Source organism: Podarcis bocagei (genome assembly GCF_964188305.1).
Source record: "Podarcis bocagei genome assembly, chromosome: 6".
Classification (NCBI taxonomy): Eukaryota; Metazoa; Chordata; class Lepidosauria; order Squamata; family Lacertidae; genus Podarcis; species Podarcis bocagei.
The window spans coordinates 81,005,434-81,030,946 of record NC_138130.1 but is presented as its reverse complement, the minus strand read 5'-3'; the positions used below and the strand labels follow the sequence as shown (position 1 = coordinate 81,030,946).

Genomic DNA, 25,513 nt, shown 5'->3' with positions numbered 1-25,513 from the left:
ATGCATCGCACCAGAACCCCCAGAATTCATCATTTTGTGCTGGTTACAAGCAGTGCTTGGAGGGCGATATATAATCCTGGTGCATTACACGTTGCGGTGATATCAGGCCCCGCCCCTAGACATTCTGCAAACAACTCCTACATGACATCAATGTGATGTCAGATAAATTGCTCTGACTAGGAAAGGCACACTCAAAGGCCTTCTGACAACTAGAACCAGCCAGATGCTTACTGGGAAGTAGAAAAAAAAGTGCTGCTCCCTCAGCTTGGGGACCACACTTCCCAGTGGAAAGAGGGAGGGAACAACATGACTTCAAACTGTCTGAAGCAACTAGACTGAGAAATAAACAGTTTGGCTGAAGACAAAAAACATATTGGGGATGGGCTACAGGAAAACACATTCCTGTTGCTTTAAAAATCAAGACCCACACCCTGACTACAGCTAGACCAGGCACCCCCAAACTTGGCCCTCCAGATGATTTGGGACTACAACTCCCATCATCCCTAGCTAACAGGACCAGTGGTCAGGGATGATGGGAATTGTAGTCCAAAAACATCTTGAGGGCTGAGTTTGGGGATGCCTGAGCTAGACCTACACCCAAAGGGAGAAGGCTTATCTTATCTTACGCAAAGTGAACACTGATGGGTTAACTCTAAGAGCTCTCAGCTGCAGGGTCCCTTTCCCCCAAGGCATCTAACAGTGTTTCCCAAACTTGGGTCCCCCGCTGCTGTTGGACTATTACTCCCATCATCCCTAGCTAGCAGGACCAGTGGTCAGGGATGATAGGAGTTGTAGTCAAACAACAGCTGGGGACCAGAGTTTGAGAAACAATGCAGGCAAAGGGTCTCTCTGTCCTATCTAGTTATCCTGTCCAAGAGCACTCGGGATGTGGCAAGGAGCCTCCCTAGATCCAGAGAATCCAGCAAATCTTGCTGGCAGAGGGCGGAAGAAGAAGAATGAGTGGAAAAGCAGCAGCAGTGAAGATGAATGGGGAAATAATGCATGGGGGGGTGAAAAAGAACAAAGGCATGTATGTATGTATACTTCCATGTATGTAAATTAAGAGAGAAAGAGAATATATATCTGCATGCTTATAAGAGAATGTAGGTGTATGAAAGAGAAAATGGGTGTGCATGAACATGTGGAGAAGGTGGACAAAAAGAAAAAGGAAATCTTCCTCCCCTCTTTGCCCTAGCTCTTTCCTAGTAGAACATAAAGGTTTTATGACAAGTGCCATCTTCCATATATGCAAATGACAGGTATGCATTTAACTTCCACGAAGCATTTTCATTTTATCATGTATTTTTCCATTCTAACCATAACCTTTAATTTCACCTTGGCACTGTTGATCCATTCAGCATAAGAATCTGTCACACTGCTATTAATGGCTGCTTCATACAGCGTCTTCCTATACAGAGGTCACTTCCATTTAAGCGAAAGCACGCACACATCATGTATGATTAACTATGCCATTTATTCTATTCCATTTGTAGACTTCTCCACCTTCAATGAGCCCAGAATGACATTCCTGGGGCTAGCCAATTTTATCCTCACAGCAATCCTAAGGGACAGATTGCTAGCCCAAAGTCCTGCAATTAACTCCATAGATGAGAATGAATTGAAACTCAGATTGCCCTACTGTAACTCTGATCCTCTACCTTCTACAACATCACACTGGAATTAGATCTGTGGGGAAATCATTTCCTACTATTTATATAAGTTTTGGAAAAACAGCTAATGACAACAATAATAAAGAACACTGCCATCATTGGCATAAAACCAGAAATAGAGACAGGCACTTGGAATCATAGAATCATAGAATCATAGAATCATAGAGTTGGAAGAGACCACAAGGGCCATCGAGTCCAACCCCCTGCCAAGCAGGAAACACCATCAGAGCACTCCTGACATATGGTTGTCAAGCCTCTGCTTAAAGACCTCCAAAGTAGGAGATTCCACCACACTCCTTGGCAGCAAATTCCACTGTCGAACAGCTCTTACTGTCAGGAAGTTCTTCCTAATGTTTAGGTGGAATCTTCTTTCTTGTAGTTTGGATCCATTGCTCCGTGTCCGCTTCTCTGGAGCAGCAGAAAACAACCTTTCTCCCTCCTCTATGTGACATCCTTTTATATATTTGAACATGGCTATCATATCACCCCTTAACCTCCTCTTCTCCAGGCTAAACATGCCCAGCTCCCTTAGCCTTCCTACTTCTGCAAGCTGACCACAAAGATATTATCTAAAATCTTAGTACAGAGAACATTGTGTGTGTTCCTTTACACACCCTGTAAGCTAAAATGTGATTCTAAATTCCAGATGCTAAATCAAATTGTCACAAAACAATACTTTACAAAGTAAAGCTATCTACCATAGAATTTTTACAAACCTGAGACTGTGGCAGAGATACAATCTCCTAATCATATTAACAAAAGGCACTTCCCTCAACCTATAAAGGATGTACCAAAGTAAAACAGTTTGCTGATACAAAAATATTGTTCTGTATTTAGATAGCCTAAAAAACCTGCCTCTTTATAATTACCTTACATTCATTACAATTCAAGAAAATCATTATTGCTTTTCCTTCCTTGAGCCAATTTCACTTTATCTTTAAAGTCTTTCCAAAATAAAAATCTGTCAGGCTTTCATTTGCCACTGTTGGTGCAGAGCAAAACTTCCAATTTTATGCATAGCTGGTGTTAAAATCCTCTGCTTGTACCAAGTAGTTTTAAAAAGCTGTAGCTTTTATCAGTATCTACTGCCCAACCCAAAATTAGATTAATTTGGTTATTTATGTCAAGGTAATAATGAACTCAAGGACAAAACCATAAGACATGCAGAAAACTGCTATCTGAGAATACGCTTCCTCCATGGACTACATTTGTATTATAAAACTTAATAGTTTCAGAGTAATTTTTAAAATGCAGTTCTCTTGTGTTGACACAGCAAAACAGATTCACTGTTCATCTCTTCCCCGCTTCTTTTTGGGGGGAGTTCAGTCTCTCAGACATATTTTGGCTTGGGAAGCAAAGAATATAATACTAAACTTTTCAACATTCTAAATTTCATCAATTTAAAAATTGTATCTTGTATCAGCTGTTCAAAGGAGATGGTAACTCTCACAGTCTGTTCCTTTCTCTCTCTTAATATCTGAACCAGTTGTAAATATTGGGAGGAAAATTATATTTTTGTAAGTATGCATTCATTACACATTCATGCTTTTTTGCCAACAGAAAATATACATTTTTTTTCCACAAAAGAAAGGTACCTGCCAGCTGCCCCCTAAATTCTTACCTTTTCATCTTTTCCTTTTGCTCTAGATTCCCTTTCTCGGCTGCTGGCAGGTTTTTCATTTTTTGAGATTGGTTGAGCTCTGCCCACAGGTCCACGCTGCAATCCTGGCGATTCTCTCCTCAAAGGTTTCACTTCTCGATTGGGTCGTTTTATTTGAGGTGGGGCTCTGTCAAGCAAAGGAAACATGATGCAGCTAGCATTGGAGAGAAACAAAATGCTTTACTGCTGTGTTTTGCTACCCAATGCGGTGGGGAAAACGTGATGTTCAGATCATGCAAGTTGATCTGTGAGAAGCCAGTGGGTCAGTGGCCATGCTTTGGGGCGGAGAGCGGAATTAAAGTACATTGTAAAGTACATTGTAGCCCCATACTAGGGAGGCGGGTGGCGCTGTGGGTTAAACCACAGAGCCTAAGACTTGCTGATCAGAAGGTCGGCGGTTCGAATCCCCACAATGGGGTGAGCTCCCGTTGCTCGGTCCCTGCTCCTGCCAACCTAGCAGTTCGAAAGCACTTCAAAGTGCAAGTAGATAAATAGGTACCACTCCGGTGGGAAGGTAAATGGCATTTCCGTGCACTGCTCTGGTTCGCCAGAAGCGGCTTAGTCATGCTGGGTCCCTTTACCTTTACCTAGCCCCATACTACCTTGTCTCCCCTTCTACAGCTATGAAAATCATAATGGTTGTATTTCTGTAAAGCAGAGAGGGGGAACCTCTGCCCTGGAAGCCAAATTAGACTCAACACGGGTCCCAATTTTGTTGTCAGGCATGGGACAAGTAGAGGTACCGTTGCAAAGGAAAAACTGTGAGCCTTAAAGTACATTCCAAATTGTTACTTGGCAAGCAAGCCTTGATGTCAGCCCCAATTAGCTGATCAGCACTGACAACATGCCACAGTGGGACTGGCTACACTATGGAGTTCCCAAGTGGGAACTCTGAAGCACAGCCAATCCCTACCCAAAGCAGGACTCACTGTAAATCATAGTTTTTCTCTGTGTTTATATGCTCAAACCATACTTAGGGTTAGGACAATGGTTCACACAGACCACTGCTGTTTGCTGTGTTTTCTGAACTGATCCAGCAACAAGTAAAGTTGAAACCCTTACCAGAAAACAGTCTAAAGAAGCCAGAACAGGGAAAGAAGTAATAAAGGTTTGAAATAAACCTAATTTCTTAGTCACTATACTACATACACTCTCAAATATTAAGTACAGGTAATTAATCCACCAATAAAAACTGCAAACTTATTTTAAACCCAATTACCTGTGCTCAGCTGGAACAGGAGGTGGCCAAACAGTTGGATCCCTAAAATTTTCATCTTGATAAGATATAGGAATATCTGTAGGTTTGTCTATTTTAAAACTCTCTAAAGTGTTGACAATGCTCTTTACTTGTTCATATTCTTCCAACAGTTCTTGCCGAACCTTGAAAACAAGCACAGTTTATTACACTGACTAAAGCATTCCTAGTTAAACTACAAAAGAATTAAGCTCATCATTAGGATAAGGCAGGAATGATATACTGCACAGCTGGCTGTAGGCAGACTGCAGTCTATCTCTCCAACACCTATTTGCCCAATTTTCTGTATGAGATCGTATCATTTATTATTTAAAAAATGTGCTTATGTTACCACCATTAAATTTATTACCTGCCCTTCATCAGCAAAACTCCTGATGGCACCTCCCAGTCGTTTCATATAGATTTCAAATAGCATGGGGAACACCACAGGAAGGCTCCCATGGTTTCCCAGTAGCCTCCCAAAACTACTTTCTGGAAATAGCCCTGAAGGTAGGAACACAACCGTTGAACTATAGAGTGCCCCCAACCCCACATCCCTGAGCTGCTCAAGAAAGATAGCATGCATGGTCAATGGTTTTGGAAAGCCACCAAGAGGTTAAAAAGAATGAAGATTGTCACACTCCCCCATCTCTTTCCTGACAAATGTCAGGGCAACCAAGGCTCTTTCAGTGCCATGACCAGGCCTAAAGCCAGACTGAAATGGACCCAGACATTCAGTCTCAATCCAAGCATGCCTGAAGCTGAACCGCTGCCACCCTCTGGAGCACCTTGCCTGAAAAGAGGGTATTAGTCACTGGGTATTTCTCCAGTGAACCACTGATCATTTCCTGGAGCCACCCAATCAATAGCCTAACACTAGCTTTAAGAAGCCAAGATGGAAAAGTATTAAGGGGGCAGGGGGCCGGACACACTTCTTCAAGCAGCTTGTCTACAACCTCAGGACACAGTAATCAAAACTGATCCAGTACAGATGGAACAGACAGTGCACAGGAAACCTCCAATGAACCTGCTCTTATATCTATCAACAGCAAACATATGGCCTATTTCCGCTCCTGTTGCGATCAAAGGATGTGTGGCCTTTGAAACGATCAATTCCACACACACCTCAAACAGAATCAAAGCATCTCACACAGAAAGCCAACAGTATGATTCCATGAGTTTAACAAATAAGAAAGACTTCAATGTGTCACACCACAAAAATCTTTAAATAGGTGTATTGGCATTGGGCAATATCCAAGGAAGTGACATTCAGTATAGACCCACTGAAATCACTGGACTTTCTAGTTTTGGCAGGGAGAATTAACCTGCTGAATCAGAGAGATATTATTTTTCAAGCTCTGATTTTATCAAGGGCACTTAACAACAGACTACACATTTGTAGGGCCAAAGTAACATGAAAAGTAGGCATTCACGGACCCAGCAGGCAGCAATGCCCATCATCAGTGCCCCTGGAAAGTGCTGATGCAATCATGGACATTGCTGCTGACTGTATCCATGATTGCATGCCTTACAAGTTACATCTGTATATGTATACGGATGATTAGGACTGCTTGCATGTACAGCAAGATGGCATTTGTGAATGCACCCCTAAATTAAAAGGGCCAATTGTACATTGCACAGTCACAGAGTCATGATAATATGTCAGGAGAAATTGATGCTCTTATTAATGACAAGGCAATGAGCAACTGCCATAATGGACCCAACAAATATGAAGGCTAAATGAGTCAAAACAAAAATCTATTTTGAAATAGTGAGATGAAATCCTGCTAAGGTTTTTTTTTATTATATGAAAAGAGGATTCATGTAAAATGCCAGTTTAAATAAAAAGACACAGTAACAATGAAATTATCCTTGTTCTAGTTTAGCACATCATACACAAGGGTGCAATTCGCCCGCCCCGCCCCCCCCCCCAGAAAGCAAAATTCTGAAACAGAATTGTGGTTGAAGATGTGACTTGTAGCCCAACTCTAAATTTTCCTCATATATAGTCTCACCAAGTTCTATGACTCTTATTTGCTTTGTTCTTAATTTGTCTTACCTGTAACTGACACCAACCAAAAAGTAATTGTAGAAAATTAAACATCTCTGACATCAACGCAAAACATATGCCACAAAATTTTTGATGGCACTGTACAATGTCCAGACTAAGTTAATGCTTTTAGCAAATCAGGTTTATCCGTCTAAGCTTCCTGCACATTGGGTGATACAGGAAAGAAGAGGAACTTGCAAAATAGCACCTACTATAGCACCTACTCCTTTACTAAGGAGGGATCAAAGCAAGACACAGGAAAGAGGGTTAGGGGGAGAAGGATGGGAAAGGGAAAGCAGGGGCAGCAGAGGAAGTAGAAAGAGTTAACCATGCTTGTTAACAGGGGTGTTTCTTTGGAATACAGTGGTACCTCGGGTTAAGTACTTAATTCGTTCCGGAGGTCTGTTCTTAACCTGAAACTGTTCTTAACCTGAAGCACCACTTTAGCTAATGGGGCCTCCTGCTGCCGCTGCACCACCGGAGCCCGATTTCTGTTCTTATCCTGAAGCAAAGTTCTTAACCTGAAGCACTATTTCTGGATTAGCAGAGTGTGTAACCTGAAGCGTATGTAACCTGAAGCATATGTAACCCGAGGTACCACTATACAATGATGAATATGCATTCAGAAAGAGAAGAGAATGAATAAAATATTATTAATAAAAAGAAAACAGATTCCATTAGATGTAAAAAAAACCATTGTTTAAGAAAAAAAACGAATCTGCAAATGTCAACTAAATGTTTATGAACTTCAATTTAGCAGAATTCATACATGACCATCAATATGTTTAAAAATTGCTGAAAGATATTCCCATTTTCTTGTGGTTCACTTACTAGGTGTGGCTAACCTAGCCAGATCAACTAATGGATTAGGAAAAGAGTAAAATCATTGGGGGGGGGGCTTTAATGTGACTGATAGCTAAGGGCATTCCATAGATGTTGCAGCCTGCCCCACTCCTAATTTGTTGATGTTATGAAGTTTTGTATTGTTTATTTTAATGTTTTCAATCTTTTTGTTCTATTTCTGGCCATCACATGAGCCACCACCAGCAGCATATATATTTCCCAATAAATAAAATATCTAGTCATGAAAGTATTGTTTTTTCATACCTGCTGCCATTTGCCCTTCAGTGCTGGGTCTCTGATGGATTGACAGTGTCTTTGAATTTGCTGGATGACACCCTGGTAATAAACCATGGAGGAGTCATAGTTTCCGAGAAGTGCATATTCCCTTCCTTTTTTAGCATTATCACAGATCTCGGCCAAATTCATTTTCTTCGAGAAACCTACAACACAGCATGGAAACATAAAAAGAAAATAATTGCATGCGGTCTAACAAATCATTAAGTAGTAACCTGAGGTTATTCTCATGGACTGGATGAGACCAAAAAAACTGAGGTGTTGTTAGACCAGATGAGTGGGGCTCAGTTTGCTCTGAATACTGCTACTCCCCCCTGAAGAAACTGGTGCATAACTTGGTGGTATTTGTGAATCCATTATGTACTGTTGATCAAGGCACAAACCACCTTTGTTGCATAGTGTGTCTTCCAACACCTATGACCCTATACAGTCATACCTCAGGTTGAAGTAGCTTCAGGTTAAGCATTTTTGGGTTGCGCTCCACGGCAACCAGGAAGTAACGGAGCGTGTTACTTCCGGGTTTCTCCACTCGCGCATGCGCACTCAAAATGATGTCACGCGCATGCGCGGAAGCGGCGAATCGCGATCCGTGCATGCGCAGACGCGCGTTGCGTTCGGTTAGGGATGAGAACGGGGCTCCGGAACAGATCCCGTTCGCATCCAGAGGTACCACTGTATAGACAGAGATAACCAAACTTCTCTTGTCTGTGCTGTGGTAGCTTCAATGTTAGATTACAGAAACACATTACAGTGGTACCTCGGTTTAAGAACAGTCCAGTTTAAGAACAATTTGGTTTACAAACTCCGCAAAACCGGAAATAGTGTCCCGGTTTGAGAACTTTACCTCGGTCTAAGAATGGAATACAAACGGTGGAAGGGCACCAGTGGTGGGAGGCCTCATTAGGGAAAGCACGCCTCAGTTTAAGAACAGCTTTGATTTAAGAATGGGCTTCCGGAACAGATTAAGTTCGTAAACCGAGGTACTACTGTATACATGGATGGGTCTGCCTTTGAAGATGGCTCAGAAACTTCAGTTAGAACAGACTTCAGTAGCAAGATTGCGGAGGTCACGAGTCCAATTCTTGCACAACTGCAGTGGCCATTGATCAGTTCTTAAGCTCAGTTCAAAGTCCTGTTTTGACCTTTAAAAGCTCTATATGGCTCAGGGCTCCAATACCGCTCCTCATCTGAACCTATCTAGACCTTGTGGTAGCCATTAGAGGCTCTTCTCAACAGGCTTTCTCAACGTGCAGAGATCCACAATATGTAAGCAAGCCTTCTCAGTGGTATCTCCATGTTTGCAGCAAACTCTCCCAAGGGACTTATGCCCAGTGCCAGTGTTAGGTGCAAGGCTTAAACATCCATCTACCCAGACCTCGTAGGGAGGGTAGTGAGTTGTTGTTTTTTGGCCTTTTCAGTGTTCATCCTTTAGTGAGGTGGGTAGAATTTGTCCTTCTATGAATATTCTTGGATGAACACAATTAGGATCTGCATTTTTAAAAAACAATTTTAATGCATTTTATGCTGTAAGTCACTTTGGGACATTCTTCTGTGTGTGAAAAACAACAAATCTAAAAAATTGCAATTTAGGCCTATAATCTCACCTTTTACTGTTCTGCACAATTTATTGCTGGTTTGCTTACTATGGAGCCTCCAACCACCACCAGAAATCTTATCTTATTCAAGCTCTCTGATATATACATCTTGTGGTACACTTATTCCCAGCCATCATTCACATATTACCTTTAAAAATAAATTCACTGAAAAGGTGTCATTTGTGAATAAGGCCGAAATATATAGAGCAATGTACACAATGAAGACCCAACAGCAGTATTCATGCATGTGAGGCCCAATAATGGCAAGGATACGGGTTTCTGCTACAAAAGTACTGCATCTCATCAATAAAAATAGTCTCCAACCCTCTGCTCATCCATACAGAAGCAGGTTTTTCAGATCTTTCAAAAAAAAATCAACCCACACAACAAGCTGGCTCTATGTTGTTTTTTATTCATTCTAGTCGTCACAAAAGATGCCTTGCTGAATGACACTTGCAAAGCAGTCAAAACATAGGCTACACTGCAGGTTCTGGCCAAGCAATGCTCTTTCGCTTCAATGTACAGAACTGATTAGTTGAAGCTGGCCTCTTTCCAGACAACAACCCAAACAAATTAATGCACTTGAGATACAGTAAAGCCCTCCAGGACGCTTCTGAAAACATGGTTGAAGAGAAGGTGATGTCACCTAGTTATTTCTGGCACAAGGAAAACACAATTTGTTTATTAAATTTGTATACCGGCCTTCATCTAAAGATCACAGGGAGGTTCACAACAGAAAAGTGCAAAATGAGGACACAATATACATAATACATACTAAAACAGAAACAAACCAATAAATCCAGGGAGGGTTTCTTGAGGTGGTTTTACCATTGCCTCCTTCAAGCAGGCAAGGACCACCCCCTCTTACAAGAAAACATTAATCACCTCCCAGGCCCAGCCAACTGTCCCCTCTTTATCAGTCAAGATGGCAAGGGTCCAGAGCTCAAGTGGTTGCCCTGACTGATCCAGGCACCCTGTCCACATCCTTGAGCCTTCCAAATTGAAACTCATCCAAAACAACAGGAATAGACAGTATTCTGGACACACCTTCAGATTATGTTCTGGGGATCGTGCCTAAAGCCAAAATCACATGTGGTCAAAACTCACTGGGTTCAATGGCAGATGGGATTGCCAAAATCATTTTTCCAAAACTCTGCCCCCTTCTGCCTCTTTTTATTTATTTATTTTTAATTGTCATGTGTGGAAAGCTGAATGTGCACAACTAAAATGTGCCTAAGTTGCAGGGTTACTGTATCCTACTAATAACAAACATAACAGGAAACCTGTCTTAAAAGTCAGGCCCAGACATTTCTAAGTCTTAAATATTCACAAATCAAGAGCACGAATCTCAAAAGGAGTGCTGTCCATCTCCAAAAAGGCTCTATAAAATGTTCTTCAGTTTGAAATGAACGCAAGACAACCCCTGCTATGTAAAGCAAACAGTCCCCATACCATTGGGGCACTGCTTGCAATGCTTTCCCAACTCATGTTGTTGGGGGACCCTCTGGAGCAATTTGAGGGGCACATGGAAAAGAGGAAAGGAAAGTCCTACTGCATTAGTGGAATGTTGCTCATACAGCACAGGATATAACCAAAAATGTTTTTTCTTCAAACATTTTCATGTTTTTTTCTGCCTGCAGAACATGGCTCTTTAAAACTAGCATTTTGGCTACTTACATTTATGCCAACAGCTTCCCCCCCCCCCTTTTACAGTTTTGTCATGATTTGCAAAAACTATAATTTGACTCCTGTATTAGTCTATCACAAAATCCAGGTAGCTTTTGAGTCTCCTTCATTTATGTATCATGCATAAGAGGGTTCATATATGCATGTCAGAAAGCTGCTGCTCCTGCCCAAGGTTTAGAAATCTTACACTAGATAAGATAAGGAGGTCACAAAAGATATTAACCTTCACTCTTAACAGCATAAGCTGAGCTGATCCCTAACCAAGGTTAGAAAGAAAGTTCTCTCTATGGGTTATAAACAAGACACCAATGATCTAATATATTCTGAAAGGCTTTTCCTTTTTTTGAATCACCTGCATACAACATTTTTGCAGACTCTGTTTTCTGCCATTCCAGGAAACACTATGCTCTACTAGACCCGTTTCCTCAGTTTTCCTTTGCTCCACAATACAGATGCACATGCTAATAAGCATGGGTGATGTTAGGGAGTGATTTGGGGGGGGGGTCTAAGACTGAATCCCAGATCTGCCCCTTTTCTCTTTTTAACTACCTATAGAGCAGCTGGAAGTGATCTTCCAGGTTAGGTATTAAATTATCCCTACATGCTGCCCTGAACAATATTTTGGCAGTAGCATTCCCCACTGTGACTTCTGGGTTGTTCTTAAGGGCAGCCATACATACAGTGCATTACAGTAATCCAAACATGAGATTAACAGACGATGTGTCATTCTGGCTTGGTTCTCTCTAACCAGGAATGGTCAGAGCTGATGAATCAGCCAGAGCTGGAAAAAGGCACTCTGTGCCACTGAGGCCACCTGTGCCTCAAGTAACAATGCTGGGTACAGAAACAGCCCCAGGCTGCACAATCATATTTGTGGGTGGGTTGCAACCCTTTCCAGAACAGGCTACCTATGCAGCTTCTCAAATCAATACCCATTTGCCCACAGGACCTCAGTCTTGCCAGGATTCTGCACGTTTTTTGGCCACATCAAGCCCATTGATGCGGTCTTGTCTTCTGGGTCCTCCATGGAGACAGAGATAATAATATTTTTAAAGCGAGCATGAAAGCATGCTGAGCACACCTTGCTAACTTGGATGCCACTCACAGCTGCTTCATGAGCATCATACAATGACAATGTGTGAAATGCCTCTATCGGAACGTCCTGTGTTTGAAAGACTCCAAGTGTTCTACCTGTGGCATTCAACTGATGGTGGCAGTTTCAAACATGCAAAGCATCACATCCAGGTGAGAACCCACATCACTGCAACTGCAGAAGAACTCTGAAAGGGCACAGCTCTAGAAAAGGGTGAGACTGCAGTTAGCTTTCACCCAACTTAATGCTTCAAAATACTTCATCCAATACAGACCTGAACAGATTTTCTTTTAAAACACTTAAATTGTTGCCATTAAAATCTTAAGTGTTTCAAGGAAAACAAGCTGAAATACAAAATGAATCCATTGCTACATCATGATTGGCTTCATGTTTGACATCCTATGCCCTTTTAAAATGCGTTGCAGGGGTGGGTTGTTATTGGGTTCTTTTTGTTTTTATTTTGATTATGTATTTTGTGGTTTTATATTCTAATTTTATCCTGTGAACCGCCCTGAGACCTGCAGAGATAGGGCAGTATTATTATTAATAAAGCCTGAAATGTTAAATTCATCCCATCACGTTGTGAAGGGGGACAGCAATCTCTAACATTAAAGCTGCAAGGAATTATCTGGTTTTATTGTCCTTTGCACTGAAATCTATACAGGAGACATTACTTGCAGAGCCCTAAGTATAGCCTCCTCTCTCTTTTGGTTTTGCAGCCATGGCAATATATCTCATTAATTTCCCAGCTCCTTCTTGTCGCGTAAACCTATAGCATCATGATCTAGCTGCCTAATGTTGCCACCCCAACCTTGGCTGAGAGCGCGAAATCTTAAGGCCTCCTACAGGCAGAAGAGGAGGGGAGGGGCCTCTCGACACCGTTATATGGGCGACGCCCCACAGTGCGGTCGCTTCCCCACCACCTTCCCCTCCACATAACTGCCTTTCTCTTCCCCCCCCCCTCTAGCCGACCCTCAAAATGAAGCGGGGAGGGGGCGCTGAAAGAGACTCACAGGCAAAAAAGAAGCGGCACGAAGCCCGAGACAAGAACTTCGCTGGGATTTGTAGTCCTTTTGTCAGCTTCGCGTCTCCTTGGGCTACCAGGCGAAGGCGAGACTACAACTCCCACCATGCCTCGCGAAGGAATGAGAGGGAGGGGGAGAAAGAAAAAAATAAATCTCTCCCCCCCCCCCCGACCCCTTTGGACTTGGCTTACCTGCGGAGGGACGCCTAACTACGAAACACTGCGACTCGCGGCTGGCGGCGAGGGGGCTGGCTTCGCATCCTCCTGACTCTAGGCTGACGACCCGGTGAGAACGCGCGGGGCGGGGGGGGGGGAGGATGGAAAGGCCGGCCTGAGAGAGAGAGAGAGAGCACTCGCGCGTCTTTCTTTGCGCACGCGAGGAGAGGAGGGGGCTTAGCCCTCCGGCTCGTTGGTGCGAGCGCGCGGTAGCGGCGGCGATTGGTTACCATGGAGGCGGAGAGGGGAGGGGAAGGGCGCGCGCGCACGCGTGTGTATGCAGAGCTCCTGCCGCTCCTCCCCCTGCTGGAGGGAGACTTGAATCTTCGAGGTCGAACCAACGGGCGGTTTCTGCTGCCCCCTCCCCTCCCCGACCCAATAAACTTTTCCTCAGTTCAGAGTTTTCTGCTCACGTCAGCATTTTTTTTAAAAAAAATAAAATCTATTCACCGAGATATTTTTTTTTGGGGGGGAGTGTTACTATGCTGCCCCCTTTCCCCCTTCATATGCCATTCTTCTTTTCTCTTTAATTGCAAGGAAGCTCGGTTGATGAATAACGATCATGGCTACAAAGTGTAATAATATAATAGTGTTTTATACACACACACACACACACACACACACAAAAATAAAAAATAAAATAGGCATTCAGGCTTGTAGCCAGACAGTCATGCCACTGAAATCAATGAGAATTGAGGAAGTCATGACTACCTTGTTCCATTAGTGTCAATAGGTCAGCTATGGGTCTGGATCCAGCCTTACCTCTTCTAAATAACCCACCTTTGATCCCACCAAGGTCCTTAATGTAGTCATGGGAAAACGGTAACCGCTTTGAGGTTTTTTCCTACAATCAAGTGGTATATAAATTTTATGAAGTAAAGAAATACAAATAAAATCATATTGAGCGTTTACCAAGTCTCTGACTATATAATAAGATGTGTTCTATTAAACTTTACAAATCATGGTAAAATTAAATTGTGGACACAGTACCTATCTTTATTTCCTCCATCGTAAAACTGAAGTTTTATGTACATTATTAAAGCTGTATAGTCATCATTACCGTACAATGCTTTTTGATACAAAAAAATGCATTTACTCTGAAGCCTCTTAGGATAAATCCCATTGAACTCACTGGGATTTTACTTCAGAGTAGACGGGCCTAGGATTGTGCTGTTAATTATTATAAATAAAATTAGCAGCAGTAATGAAAGAAAACAGTACAATACTAAACATATTTAAGCAGAAGCAGGGTGTTTTAGATACCTTCCTCCTGTTGCAGCCCTTTGAAATGGAGTAAATAAATAAAAAATACAACTAAATTTAACAAAATTGGCTCAGATCCAACTAAATTTAGTCATGTATAAGTCTCTAGGTGGGTGGGTGACAAAACAGTTTTGTCACTACTAACATAAATCCTATCAGTTTCCACTTAAGTGCTGCTCACTGCTGTGTTTGAAGAAACACTGATTTTCATTTTGAAGAGGAAAGAAAGCTGGTGTTTCTGTCTTCATTCATCATATCAGTTGCCTGCAAATCACAGCCTTGCATTGTGTGTGAAGGGAGCAACTGTACAAGGTGCTTTGGGGTTACTTAGAGAACTGCAGCTCCAATTTCAATAATAAGGCTTAACGGCAGCCTGAGAAGAATTTATTGTCCACAATGATAGTCTAAAGCCAAATCCACTCACTCCCCAGACTCTGCAAAGGCAGCAATTAGGCAGCATTTTATTGGGCTGCATGGAACACACGGAAGATGCTGTCAAACTAATCTCGAGAGTTTAGACACAAAATTGGTTTCCTGGATAGAGAACATAAGAAATCTGGCAACCTGAAGATATTTAAAGAACTTAAAGCTCTCTGGAGAGAAGCTCAAGTTATTGAGCTGGAGACGGCTGAACATCTGCAAAGAGGAGAAAAAAGGAGTTTTCAATGAACAGCACCAAAGTGCGCCATAATTTTGCTGCAGCATCTAAAATAGCAGTGAAAACCTTAGCATTAATTTGCAGCCGTAACTTGCAGCTAAGGACTCAATTCAAGGCTCCAGGCCTAAAATGGCAATTTCCCAGGTAGGTATCAGATCAGCATTATTAGGCACTGGAAATGTCTAAAAATGTAATAGCCATTATTCATTGCTGCACAGCACTCCTAAGGGTGTCATCTTCCAATGAAAGGCTGCCCCTTAAGGCCAAGTAAGATGTAATGCAAGCAATGCATTATTGGCTCTCTTGATAAGTTCTTTAAATCTTAAAAGCCACTGTGGGTGGATATGGGAAAGAATGACTTGGCTCCATCCCTCCCCGTCCCTCGCCTCAGCTCAAAGCTGCTGTTGACTACACTCAGGGCAGAAGATATCGTTCTTTTGCATCTCTGAAGCGCACACACAGCATATTCTTATATGCAAGGTGGTTGGTTTTTTTGAGGGGGGAGGAGGGTGTTGAGCAGATGGCCCTTCCTGGTTGGGAGCGCTGATGAGCAAAATGTTATACAATAACAGGGACGCGGACTTATAAAAAATATTGGGGGGGGGGGCCGGGAAAGCTCATGAATAATAAATAAGCTCATGAATATGCAAATAAAGTGGCGCCGCCTCCTCGTGAGCGAATAGGGGAGAGCGTGCTGCGCCTATTAATCAGCTCCGAAGGAAATTGGGTGGAGCTTTTGCTCGGGAGGGAGGGCAGGAGGCATGCAGCCCAACCCTGTGCATTTTGGGCTGGGGGAGGGGCGGCGATGGCGCTCTGCTGGAGGGGCGCCGGAGATTATTGGGGGGCGGAGCCCCCCCAAACGAATTTTTGAGGGGGCTCGGGCCCCCTCAAGCCCCATGGAGTCGGCGCCTATGTACAATAAACAGACATGGGTTGATAGATGAGCTGGCAAAAATCCTGTGGATTCCCATTTAGAAGTAAGCTCTGCCAAGTTTAGTGTCTGTCTTTTTCTCCTTATAATACTACAACCAGACTTAACACGGACACTGGCACCAGAGCCTGCAATAAACCCAGGTGCCAACTTTGCTACCACATACACCCGGACAACACCATTACTGGCCCCAACAACATCACACATACCATCTTGGGACTATTTAATTGCTCATCGTCTAACATTGTGTATGCCATCAAATGCCAACAGTGTCCTTCAGCTCTCTATATTGGACAAACAGGCCAAACCTTATGCCAAAGAATAAACGGACATAAATCTGACATCAAGAATCACAAAACAGAGAAACCAGTAGGAGAACACTTCAGTCTCCCAGGACATTCTATACAAGATCTCAAAGTAGCTGTTTTACTACAAAGGAATTTCAGAAATAGACTGGAAAGAGAAGCTGCTGAATTACAACTCATTACCAAACTTAAAACCATGGAGAGACCTGGTCTGAACAAAGACACTGGATTCTTATCTCATTATACATGACTAAGCCATTTCTCACCTTCTCACCCCTTGCCTTTTCCTGTAAGACCTATTACAGTCGTTAAGAGTCGTCAACAGGCTCATCTCAGCTATCTGCCAATCTCCCATTCCCACCACCCTTCTGAGTAATACCCCTCCCCACCTTCTCACTATATAGAAGGGTCTGGCAACTTCTGTTTCAGTGTATCTGAAGAAGTGTGCATGCACACGAAAGCTCATACCAAGAACTAACTTAGTTGGTCTTTAAGGTGCTACTGGAAGGATTTTTTTTATTTTTTCTCCTTAGTGAGTCTATTAGCAACTTCTGGGTATTTAACCCAGTCCTTAGAGAGGTTCTATCCCAAGACAAGTCACAAATACATAGAGGCTGCATATACACCATACATTTGAAGAACACTCCCCTCCCCCAAAGATAAGAAACCTGGGAACTGTAGTTTACCACCACCCCAGAGTTCCAGTTCCCACATGCTTAGCAAACTACAGCTTACAGGATTCCTTGGGGAGGTGTGATTTAAATGTATGGTGGATATGTAGCCAAAAGGTCACCAGGAGATCTGGTCGCAGCACATGTAGTTTGATTCTTAGGTGCTATTTCCCAGAGAAAATGGGGCTTCTCAACTCTCTACTTCCATTCAGTACACAGGCCCCTTTGTAAGGCAGAATAAAGCAAAATAAAGCCATGTGCATCAGGTACCTGTGTGGTGCATACCACCATCAGCTGGTGAAAAACAATGTTCAGTTTGGCCCACTCCCATGCAGCTATTGGCCCTGTTGGTGGAAAAATATGAACACACAAGTACCTGTGTGTGTCTCCCCCCCCCCCCCCCCCGTTGATGGATCTCATAGCAGCTTCATAATGCCACATAAGCAGGGTTAACATTCCCTTCTCCCAGTCTTCTTTGACATAAATTAAAATCCCTCTGAGGCTAGTTTTAAATGGCTTTTTTTGGTGTCACATCTGTTTCAGTCCTAAGCAACTTATCCGGAAGTATGTGCCAAATGCCACTCTGTTTATATTTATAAACAGTCTCTCCAAAAGCAGCTGCAATAATGTACTTTCCAAAGAACACATAAAAGCAATGCAATAAAACATCCTCAGCAATGGAATATCTTAAGGTAAGAACACTATAAAATTCACGTCAACAGTATTGGTAACTATCTCTGTAGGAGTGGCAGAAGAAATCATATTTTACCAAAAACTTCATAAGTCTGTTGCTTGGCAAGCCTCTCTGTGGTGGGCATGCCAGACAGCACATTTTTCCGTTTTCCCAATGCTTCTTTAATTTCTGCTTTTTTAGTTTTCTTTCACACAACATAAAAGCTACTTCTGTTTTGACTAATGTACACATTTTTGCAAAAGAAAATTCCCAATATAATGCATTTTTGTCTGTTATTTTCACTAATATATTCCTTTTTATGCACTTTTACCTAATACATTGATTTTTGTACACATTGGTCAGCTGCTGAACTCCATCGCAACATTCAGATCGGTGTGAATCTGGAAGGCTGGCTGTGTTTCAGTTCTCCTATGGTTTCAGAAAGTGCTGATTTGATAAATTCAGCTATAAATGTGAATTGAATCAAATTCCTCCCCGATCCTTCGTCTCAGATGATAAGACTGAGAGGGGGGAAGCTGAGCAAGTGATTCTGCGGTCACCACCTGCCTGAGTCTCTGCCACCACACTGCTTGAATTCCCACTCTTGCCTTGCTGGATCATTACAGCCATGAGGCATGACTACTGCACCACTGGAACCTCTGCCTGCCAGCTAGGCCATGGGGAGCTGCTGCTGGGCCCCTTTCTCATTTGACCGAAGGGCAGCAACTGCCCCACTTCCAGCAGAGGACTGGTCTGGTCAGCAGCCCTCCTACAGGTTCCTTCAAGTCTCGCCTTGGCAAAGCCTTTCACCACTGACTTGATGAAGCTATATTGGACTTGTGGCTGCTGGTGGTGTGGAAGAACAGAGGAAGGGCTTGAGTCCCATCTCAGGCAGCAAAAACTGCTTTGCACTTTTGTACAAAAATATACAAGAATTTCGGGCTGCTCATCCACTTTACAAGACCTGGGTTTTAATGTTATTCGGTTTTTATTTGTTTATTGTTATCTATACTGATGTAAGCACTATGCTGTTATGCAACTAAGTTTGTATACAGTGGTACCTTGGGTTACATACGCTTCAGGTTACATACGCTTCAGGTTACAGACTCTGCTAACCCAGAAATAGTACCTCAGGTTAAGAACTTTGCTTCAGGATGAGAACAGAAATTGTGCGGCATCGGGTGGCCCCATTAGCTAAAGTGGTGCTTCAGGTTAAGAATAGTTTCAGGTTAAGAACGGACCTCAGGAACGAATTAAGTACTTAACCCAAGGTTCCACTGTATTCTGAAAACTGGAAGCCCATTAAAAAAATAATTAAAAAGAAGAATTTAGGTATGCTCCACACGGCGCTAAATTGCACACTAGGATTTCTTATCACAGTCAGGAAACTCGAACAAATGGCTGAGTGGGAGAACGAGCTGATGGACAGGATTTGCTTTTTCCTGCTGTAAGGCTGCTGCTATGTTTGTGAAAACCCTCCTGCTCACAGAGTGTGGGGGCTGCCTTGTCCTTGCTTCTCTCTCCTCGCCCCCTCAGTTTGTCAATGTGGATTGTCAGCTGGTTCCCTCTGGGAGTGGAAAAAGGCAAAGAGTGTTTGCAAGAGAACAGATGGGCAGGAGACAAGGGGGATGGGCCTGCAAGTCTCTATGTATGAGAGACAGCAGCTAATACGTCTGGGTCATTGAAAGAAAGAGGATGGCAATATGAGGCAACAGTCTGAATAAACTAAACAAAAATGAAACATGAGGATTTGAGACAGCATGCTCTAAATGGGTAATCTGGCAACACTGCCTAACATTCATCACCTCCTGGGCTCCGGAACATGCCTGGAAAGCAAGCGGTGTCCATCTGAAGTGTGGTTTTTTTTGTTTGCCTGATTTAGGACCTGATGGATTATTTTGGAACATTGAGGTATCAATAATAAAATGAGGACAACAAATGAGTGGCTGATTTATACAAGTGCAGATGAGAGCAGAGTTGGGTTTTTATAGCCTACATTTTCCAGTATTGATTATGAATAACTTGGATTATGAATAACCGCAATTAAAGTTCTCTTTCCCCACTGAAAATCATACATGCTTTATGGTGGACAGACACACACAGAGACACAGAGTTACCCAAAGATAGGCTCTCACGGCACCTGTTTTCCCTTGCAGTGCAAAGAACAGTGGAATTTCTTATCACATTCTCCTGATGAGTCCATATGGCCATATGAGTCCAGTGAATGCACTCTCTAGGCCAAGAAAAGACATCAGCTGTTCTTGGTGATCAGTGGATGGTCTCTGCTTTTCCCAGTGACAAAAGTGGATTGCATGCTTTGCTGTAACTCACATCATGTCATTTCAGAGCTCTGAGCTCAGAAACCTATGTGGATGTAGTGTTTCAGAGGTATGATACTCTGTTACTCTCTCTTCAAACTCAGTTTCCCTGCTGGTTTTTCGTAGCCACCCAAAATGATGTTATTTCTTTTAATGTCAGTAAACAACTGTTTGTGCCAGTAGGTATTAATTAATTAACTAATTAAGAAAGAATGTGTTATGTTGAGCCACATATCCTTACCACCAGGGGGTCACCAAACGTTTGGGACCCGTGGGCATATCTGGAATTTTGAGATAGTGCCATAGGTAACAAATACAAAATGGCTGCCGGGGGCGGTATGTGTCTGTGGCATAACACTAAATGGCTGCCACATCTAAAAGAGCAGGAAAAGAGGCAGGACCACAAAATGGTGTTGACATGTTCCCCGAGCCCATCGATATGGGGAAAGGCACCTACATCAGCCACCGCCACGCACACTCATGGAGAAATGCTCTTTGCCATTCTCTAAAATGAGTATGATTGTCCAGTCCTGGCATCCAAGAAATATGGACATATTTAAGGATGCATGTTCCATGTCAGGCCAAGCCAATGCAAACCTCTCATGTAGTGTGAATTTTTGAGAGGATGTTTATGGAGGCCTTTTGTGGGTGCCATAAGAATTACTGGCAGACATATTGGTGCCTGTTGATGCCAAGCTGGTGATCTCCGCTTAACATGTCAAAGTGGACATTGTTCAGCAACAACAGAAGTGGAGGTTCATTCAAGACATGGAAAGAGCCATTCTCTCATCAGCCAGTCTCAGAAACCAGTGGGAAATTTGTTGCAATCACAAAAATGACTCATGATAATACAATAAATGCATCCTTACTCTAAATCTAATCACTTGGAAGTCACTTTGAAATAAATGGGACCAAGGGCCAAGTTAGATGTGAACTTACTGAATAATTCATATATATATATATATATATATATATATATATATATACACACATACCTGCTGTGGAAATGTGAGCAACAGATTTCACGGGCATTTGAAGATACGCTTGCTGCTATTCCCTTGATTTCCTGACATTAGTTTTTTATTTTTGTATTATTTTAATGATGCTGTTTTATTGTGTATTTGAATTAAGGATATTTATATTTCAATGGTTTGTGTAACTTGCTTTTTATACTTTGTAAATTGCTTAGAAGCTTATTTTGACATTTAAGTGGCATATAAAATAAGTAAATAATCTGGCTGGCCACTGTGAGAACAGGATATTGGACCAGATGGGCCTTTGGTCTAATGTAGCAGAGCTCTTCTTATGTCCCTTTATCCATTTGAGTTGCATTTATACATTTCTCACATCCAGTTACTTTAGCCCTGGCTCCCATGTAAAAAGGGTAGGATAGGGTGTTAGTCGAATTTTTCAACCAAGTGTCATAGTCAAACGCCACCTAGTGACTTCAAGAAAACATACAATCTGTGAAGAATAAATTACACATAGCAAGTTGTGTGGAGATTCAAGTTGCAGCATGAGAGGATCTACTTTCTTTTCATACATAAGGGGTTCCTCTGCTTCAGAGGTTCTTCATTCCAGTGGATTTCTCTTTGACTGGCCTCTTGGAATCTCTTTTTCTCCCTCCCTCGTTCCACAACTTGTCACGTATTTGCAGCCCATACCACACACACAAAAGAGCTGTGAGGAAAATGAGGCAAATGTGCTATGGATGTGCCACATGAAGCAACAAGCTGGGGCACCTTCTCATGGGAAAATCTATTTTTGAATAGGTGTGGAGCCTGCATCTTTGAAGGAATGGCTGGCGTGCCTATTTGGAAATACTGCTGAGCAAATCTAAGCCATGATTTTAAACTGTCAGCTGCCTGGGTAATAAATAGAGGTAGTAAAAGAAGAGGCTACATACAGGTTTTAAAGGGGCCATTTATGGGAAGCACATAGCTCAGTGGGAAAGCATCTACAGGGTTGGTTCCTCAGGACGGGCTTGGAATGTGCCGTTTGAAAACCTAACAATCAGCAAAGATAACATTTAGCTACGAGGTCCAATAATCTAACTTGGTATAATTCAGCTTTCTATGTTCCTAGTTTGATACGGTTGCCCAAACAATCTTTTTGTGTTTCTTTTCCACTTGTGTTAAATAGAAATCAACCAAGATATTTCAGGATGGAGAATCCTTAATGGTTCATTAAATACATCTTTTTTATTCAACATGTTAATAAGTTTTTCTCCTACTTTAACTCGGTTGAACAGCCCACTAAACCACCTGTTCTACAGATAAACTTGTAAAGAGGCTTTATTGAGAACTGAATTGACTCACTTAAAATATCTGATAGTTGAATGCTGTATTGTATTCTCAGTTGTTTTTAGGTTTTCCTCCCCATTGTATCTTCATTTTATTTTTTCTATCTGCATGCATTTGTATTGGTTACACTTATTAATTTTACTGTTTTTTGTATGTGTTTAAATGGACATAGCAACCATTTTCATCATCTTGCATGTTCAGCTGTTTTGCTTTTACAGTACTTTCCGCAAAATGCTTTTAATGGAGTCCTACATTACAGGCGCAACATCTCCAACATCTGACATCGTCTTTGGTAATACAAAGTAATCCTTCTAGCCCCTTAAGGCAAACTGTAATTATTAAACCAATTTTACTGCACTATACCAAACTGTACCTGTATCCTTAAAAAAAAAAAAAGTTAACAGCCTTCACAAAGACCACATTCACACCATACATGTAAAACATTATGATACCTCTTTAAATAGTCACGGTTTCCCCCAATGCACAGGGAACTCTGGGAATTGTAGCTCTGGGGCCTCCTAACAGCTCTCAGCACCTTTAACAAACTACAGCTCCCATAATTTTTTAGGGAAAGCCATGACTGTTTAGAGCGGTATCATAGAGCTTTTAAGTATGGTGTGAATGTGATCAAAGTTTTCCCAGCTTAGGGTTTTTTTACAGCAGTTTTGTGCTGTAACTAAAGTCTGGCTGTTATGTAGAACAATAACAGCTGCATTAAACAGTTATTGGTCTAAAAGGAAGTTGTCCTCACCCTTGGTAACCCCCCTTGACAAGTATGACAGTGCAAAGTCTCAATGTGCAAGCTTGAGTGAAATTGCAGCATGAGTGCCTCTCCTCTACAGGAACCTCGATGTCTGTAAAAACAGTAAGAAAAGGGGAAGGGAAGGGAGCGGAGGCAGGCTTTCTGCTTTCATGCACTGGTTCCGAGCTACCACTAAAACAGATGTTTGCCTGAAAAGGGTTGCACCTGCCAAGCCACCAACCTCAAGTTTCCTTCCTTTTTTTCTTTTTAAGGCTTCTGAAGCAGTGGGGGTGGCGCATTTGAGCAATGTGTATTTCCCCCAAGACACTATTCTCCTCAGAGCAAGAAATCAGACAGGGAGTCTTCTGAGACACAAGAGAGTTGAAAAGAGAGGAAAATGTCTGTCAGTGGGTGCACAAGCCTTGCAGGAGAGAAGCTCATACAGTGGTACCTCAGGTTAAGTACTTAATTCGTTCCAGAGGTCCGTTCTTAACCTGAAGCACCACTTTAGCTAATGGGACCTCCTGCTGCTGCTGCACCGCCAGAGCACAATTTCTGTTCTCATCCTGAAGCGAAGTTCTTAACCTGAGGTACTATTTCTGGGTTAGCAGAGTCTGTAACCTGAAGTGTATGTAACCTGAGGTACCACTGTAGTATACTCCAAATGGGGCTGTTCCTCAGCATTTCCTGAAGGGTCATGTTGATGCCTGTTACTGGGCCAAAATATTTGCTTATGCGAGATTTTGATCCTTTATTTATAAAATTTATATCCCCACCACCACCAATCTTCCCAAAGGAGCCCCTGGAGGCAAACAACTAGTGATAGAACGGTAAAAACACTTTTAACGGCATCTTTAAAAACAATTCCAGTACAGCTGCAGACTTGGAAAGATCTCAACTTAAACATCTTGTTGAAAAGAGGAAGATATTGCCCCAAAGACGGCACCTGTCTAATATTCAAGCGAGGGCATTCAAGGGGAGAGAATTATGTAGAGCACTTCCTCAGGCAGGCAGGATGGAAAACAACTAACCATCAGTGAGGACAGCAAGGACATGTACAAAAGCAGGTGGAACTGGGTTGCGCTGGTAGTTGTGCTGCAGGGGGTGTCACAGCAATGCTGTGGATAGAATGCAGCATGAGACGCAGGGGGTGCCAAATTTTAGCATCTCACAGGGCGCCACTGAAGTTTAAGAGCCCAAAGAGCCCACTGTTCCAAATTTTGTGAGACAACATCTCCCAACGTTCCTGACCATTGGCTGTGCTAGGTGGCAGAGACTGATGATGGGAGCTAGAGTCCCACATTGGGAGCTAGGGTGCCACATAGGCTACTCCTGCACTAAAGCAAATATTTGGGTATCATTAGGCAGGAGGCTTTAATTATAAATACAGTGGTACCTCAGGTTAAGAACTTAATTTGTTCTGGAGGTCTGTTCTTAACCTGAAACTTCTTAACCTGAGGTACTACTTTACCTAATGGGGCCTCCCGCTACCACCGCACAATTTCTGTTCTCATCCTGAAGCAAGGTTCTTAACCCGAGGTACTATTTCTGGGTTAGCGGAGTCTGTAACCTGAAGTGTCTGTAACCCAAGGTACCACTGCACACACAATGCATTAACCAGCAGGTGGATAGAAACAGCTGTAACATCACAAACCAAAGGGCCCTGGTTAAACAGCATCATATCGCTGTAACCAGTCATGGACCAGAACTACAATTCCCAGAGCTCCCTGGGAAGAGAGATTGTTAAACCACCCTGAGCTGTAGTTCTATGAGGGGAATACAGGTCCCCAAACAACTCTCAGCACCCTTACCAAACTACAGTTCCCAGGTTTCTTGGAGCGTGGTGTGGCGTGATACTGCAAGAAATGAAGTTACAGGGAACCAGGCAGAGGGCCTTTTCCAGGCAGAGGGTAGTGGTGCCCGCTCTGTAGAATGCCCTCCCATCAGATGCCAAAGAGATAAGCAACTATACAACTTTAAGAAGACATCTAACGGCAGCCTTGTATCAGGAAGTTTTAAATGTTTGATGTTTCATTGTGTTTTTTATATTCTGTTGGAAGCTGCTCAAGAGTGGCTAGACCAACCCTTTCATATGTCCGGGGTATAAGTAATAAATTATTAAGATTATTATTAAATGTATGGTGCAGACGGGGCCTTAATGTAGGGTTGCCATATGTTTGGAATTTCCCAGACATAAAAACCACTCAAATTGCAGAAGCACCATGTGAAATAACTTGGATCCTATCCAATAATGTCTGTACATTTTAATTCTTTGCCTGGTCTG

The 25,513-nt window shown here is 42.5% G+C and overlaps 2 protein-coding genes across 5 annotated transcripts in view; one reads left to right on the top strand and one right to left on the bottom strand.

The window, feature by feature from the left end:
* Positions 1-13,495, bottom strand: part of KATNAL1 (katanin catalytic subunit A1 like 1) — a 34,921-nt gene extending 21,426 nt beyond the window's left edge. The window contains exons 1-5 of one of the 4 annotated variants that reach the window (XM_081197968.1): positions 13,342-13,495; positions 12,224-12,328; positions 7,722-7,897; positions 4,550-4,710; positions 3,292-3,457 (exon numbers count right to left, since the gene is read on the bottom strand). In XM_081197968.1, coding sequence (XP_081054094.1) covers positions 3,292-3,457; positions 4,550-4,710; positions 7,722-7,883 — 489 coding nt within the window. In that variant the 5' untranslated portion in view covers positions 7,884-7,897; positions 12,224-12,328; positions 13,342-13,495. Of the gene's footprint in view, positions 1-3,291; positions 3,458-4,549; positions 4,711-7,721; positions 7,898-12,223; positions 12,329-13,138; positions 13,267-13,341 lie in introns of those variants that run through there. The other 3 variants (XM_081197969.1, XM_081197967.1, XM_081197970.1) reach the window with 3 other exon arrangements.
* The window catches only part of USPL1 (ubiquitin specific peptidase like 1), a 162,741-nt gene that overhangs the window by 64,335 nt on the left and 72,893 nt on the right, over positions 1-25,513 (top strand). The gene's annotated exons all lie outside the window — the stretch shown is intronic.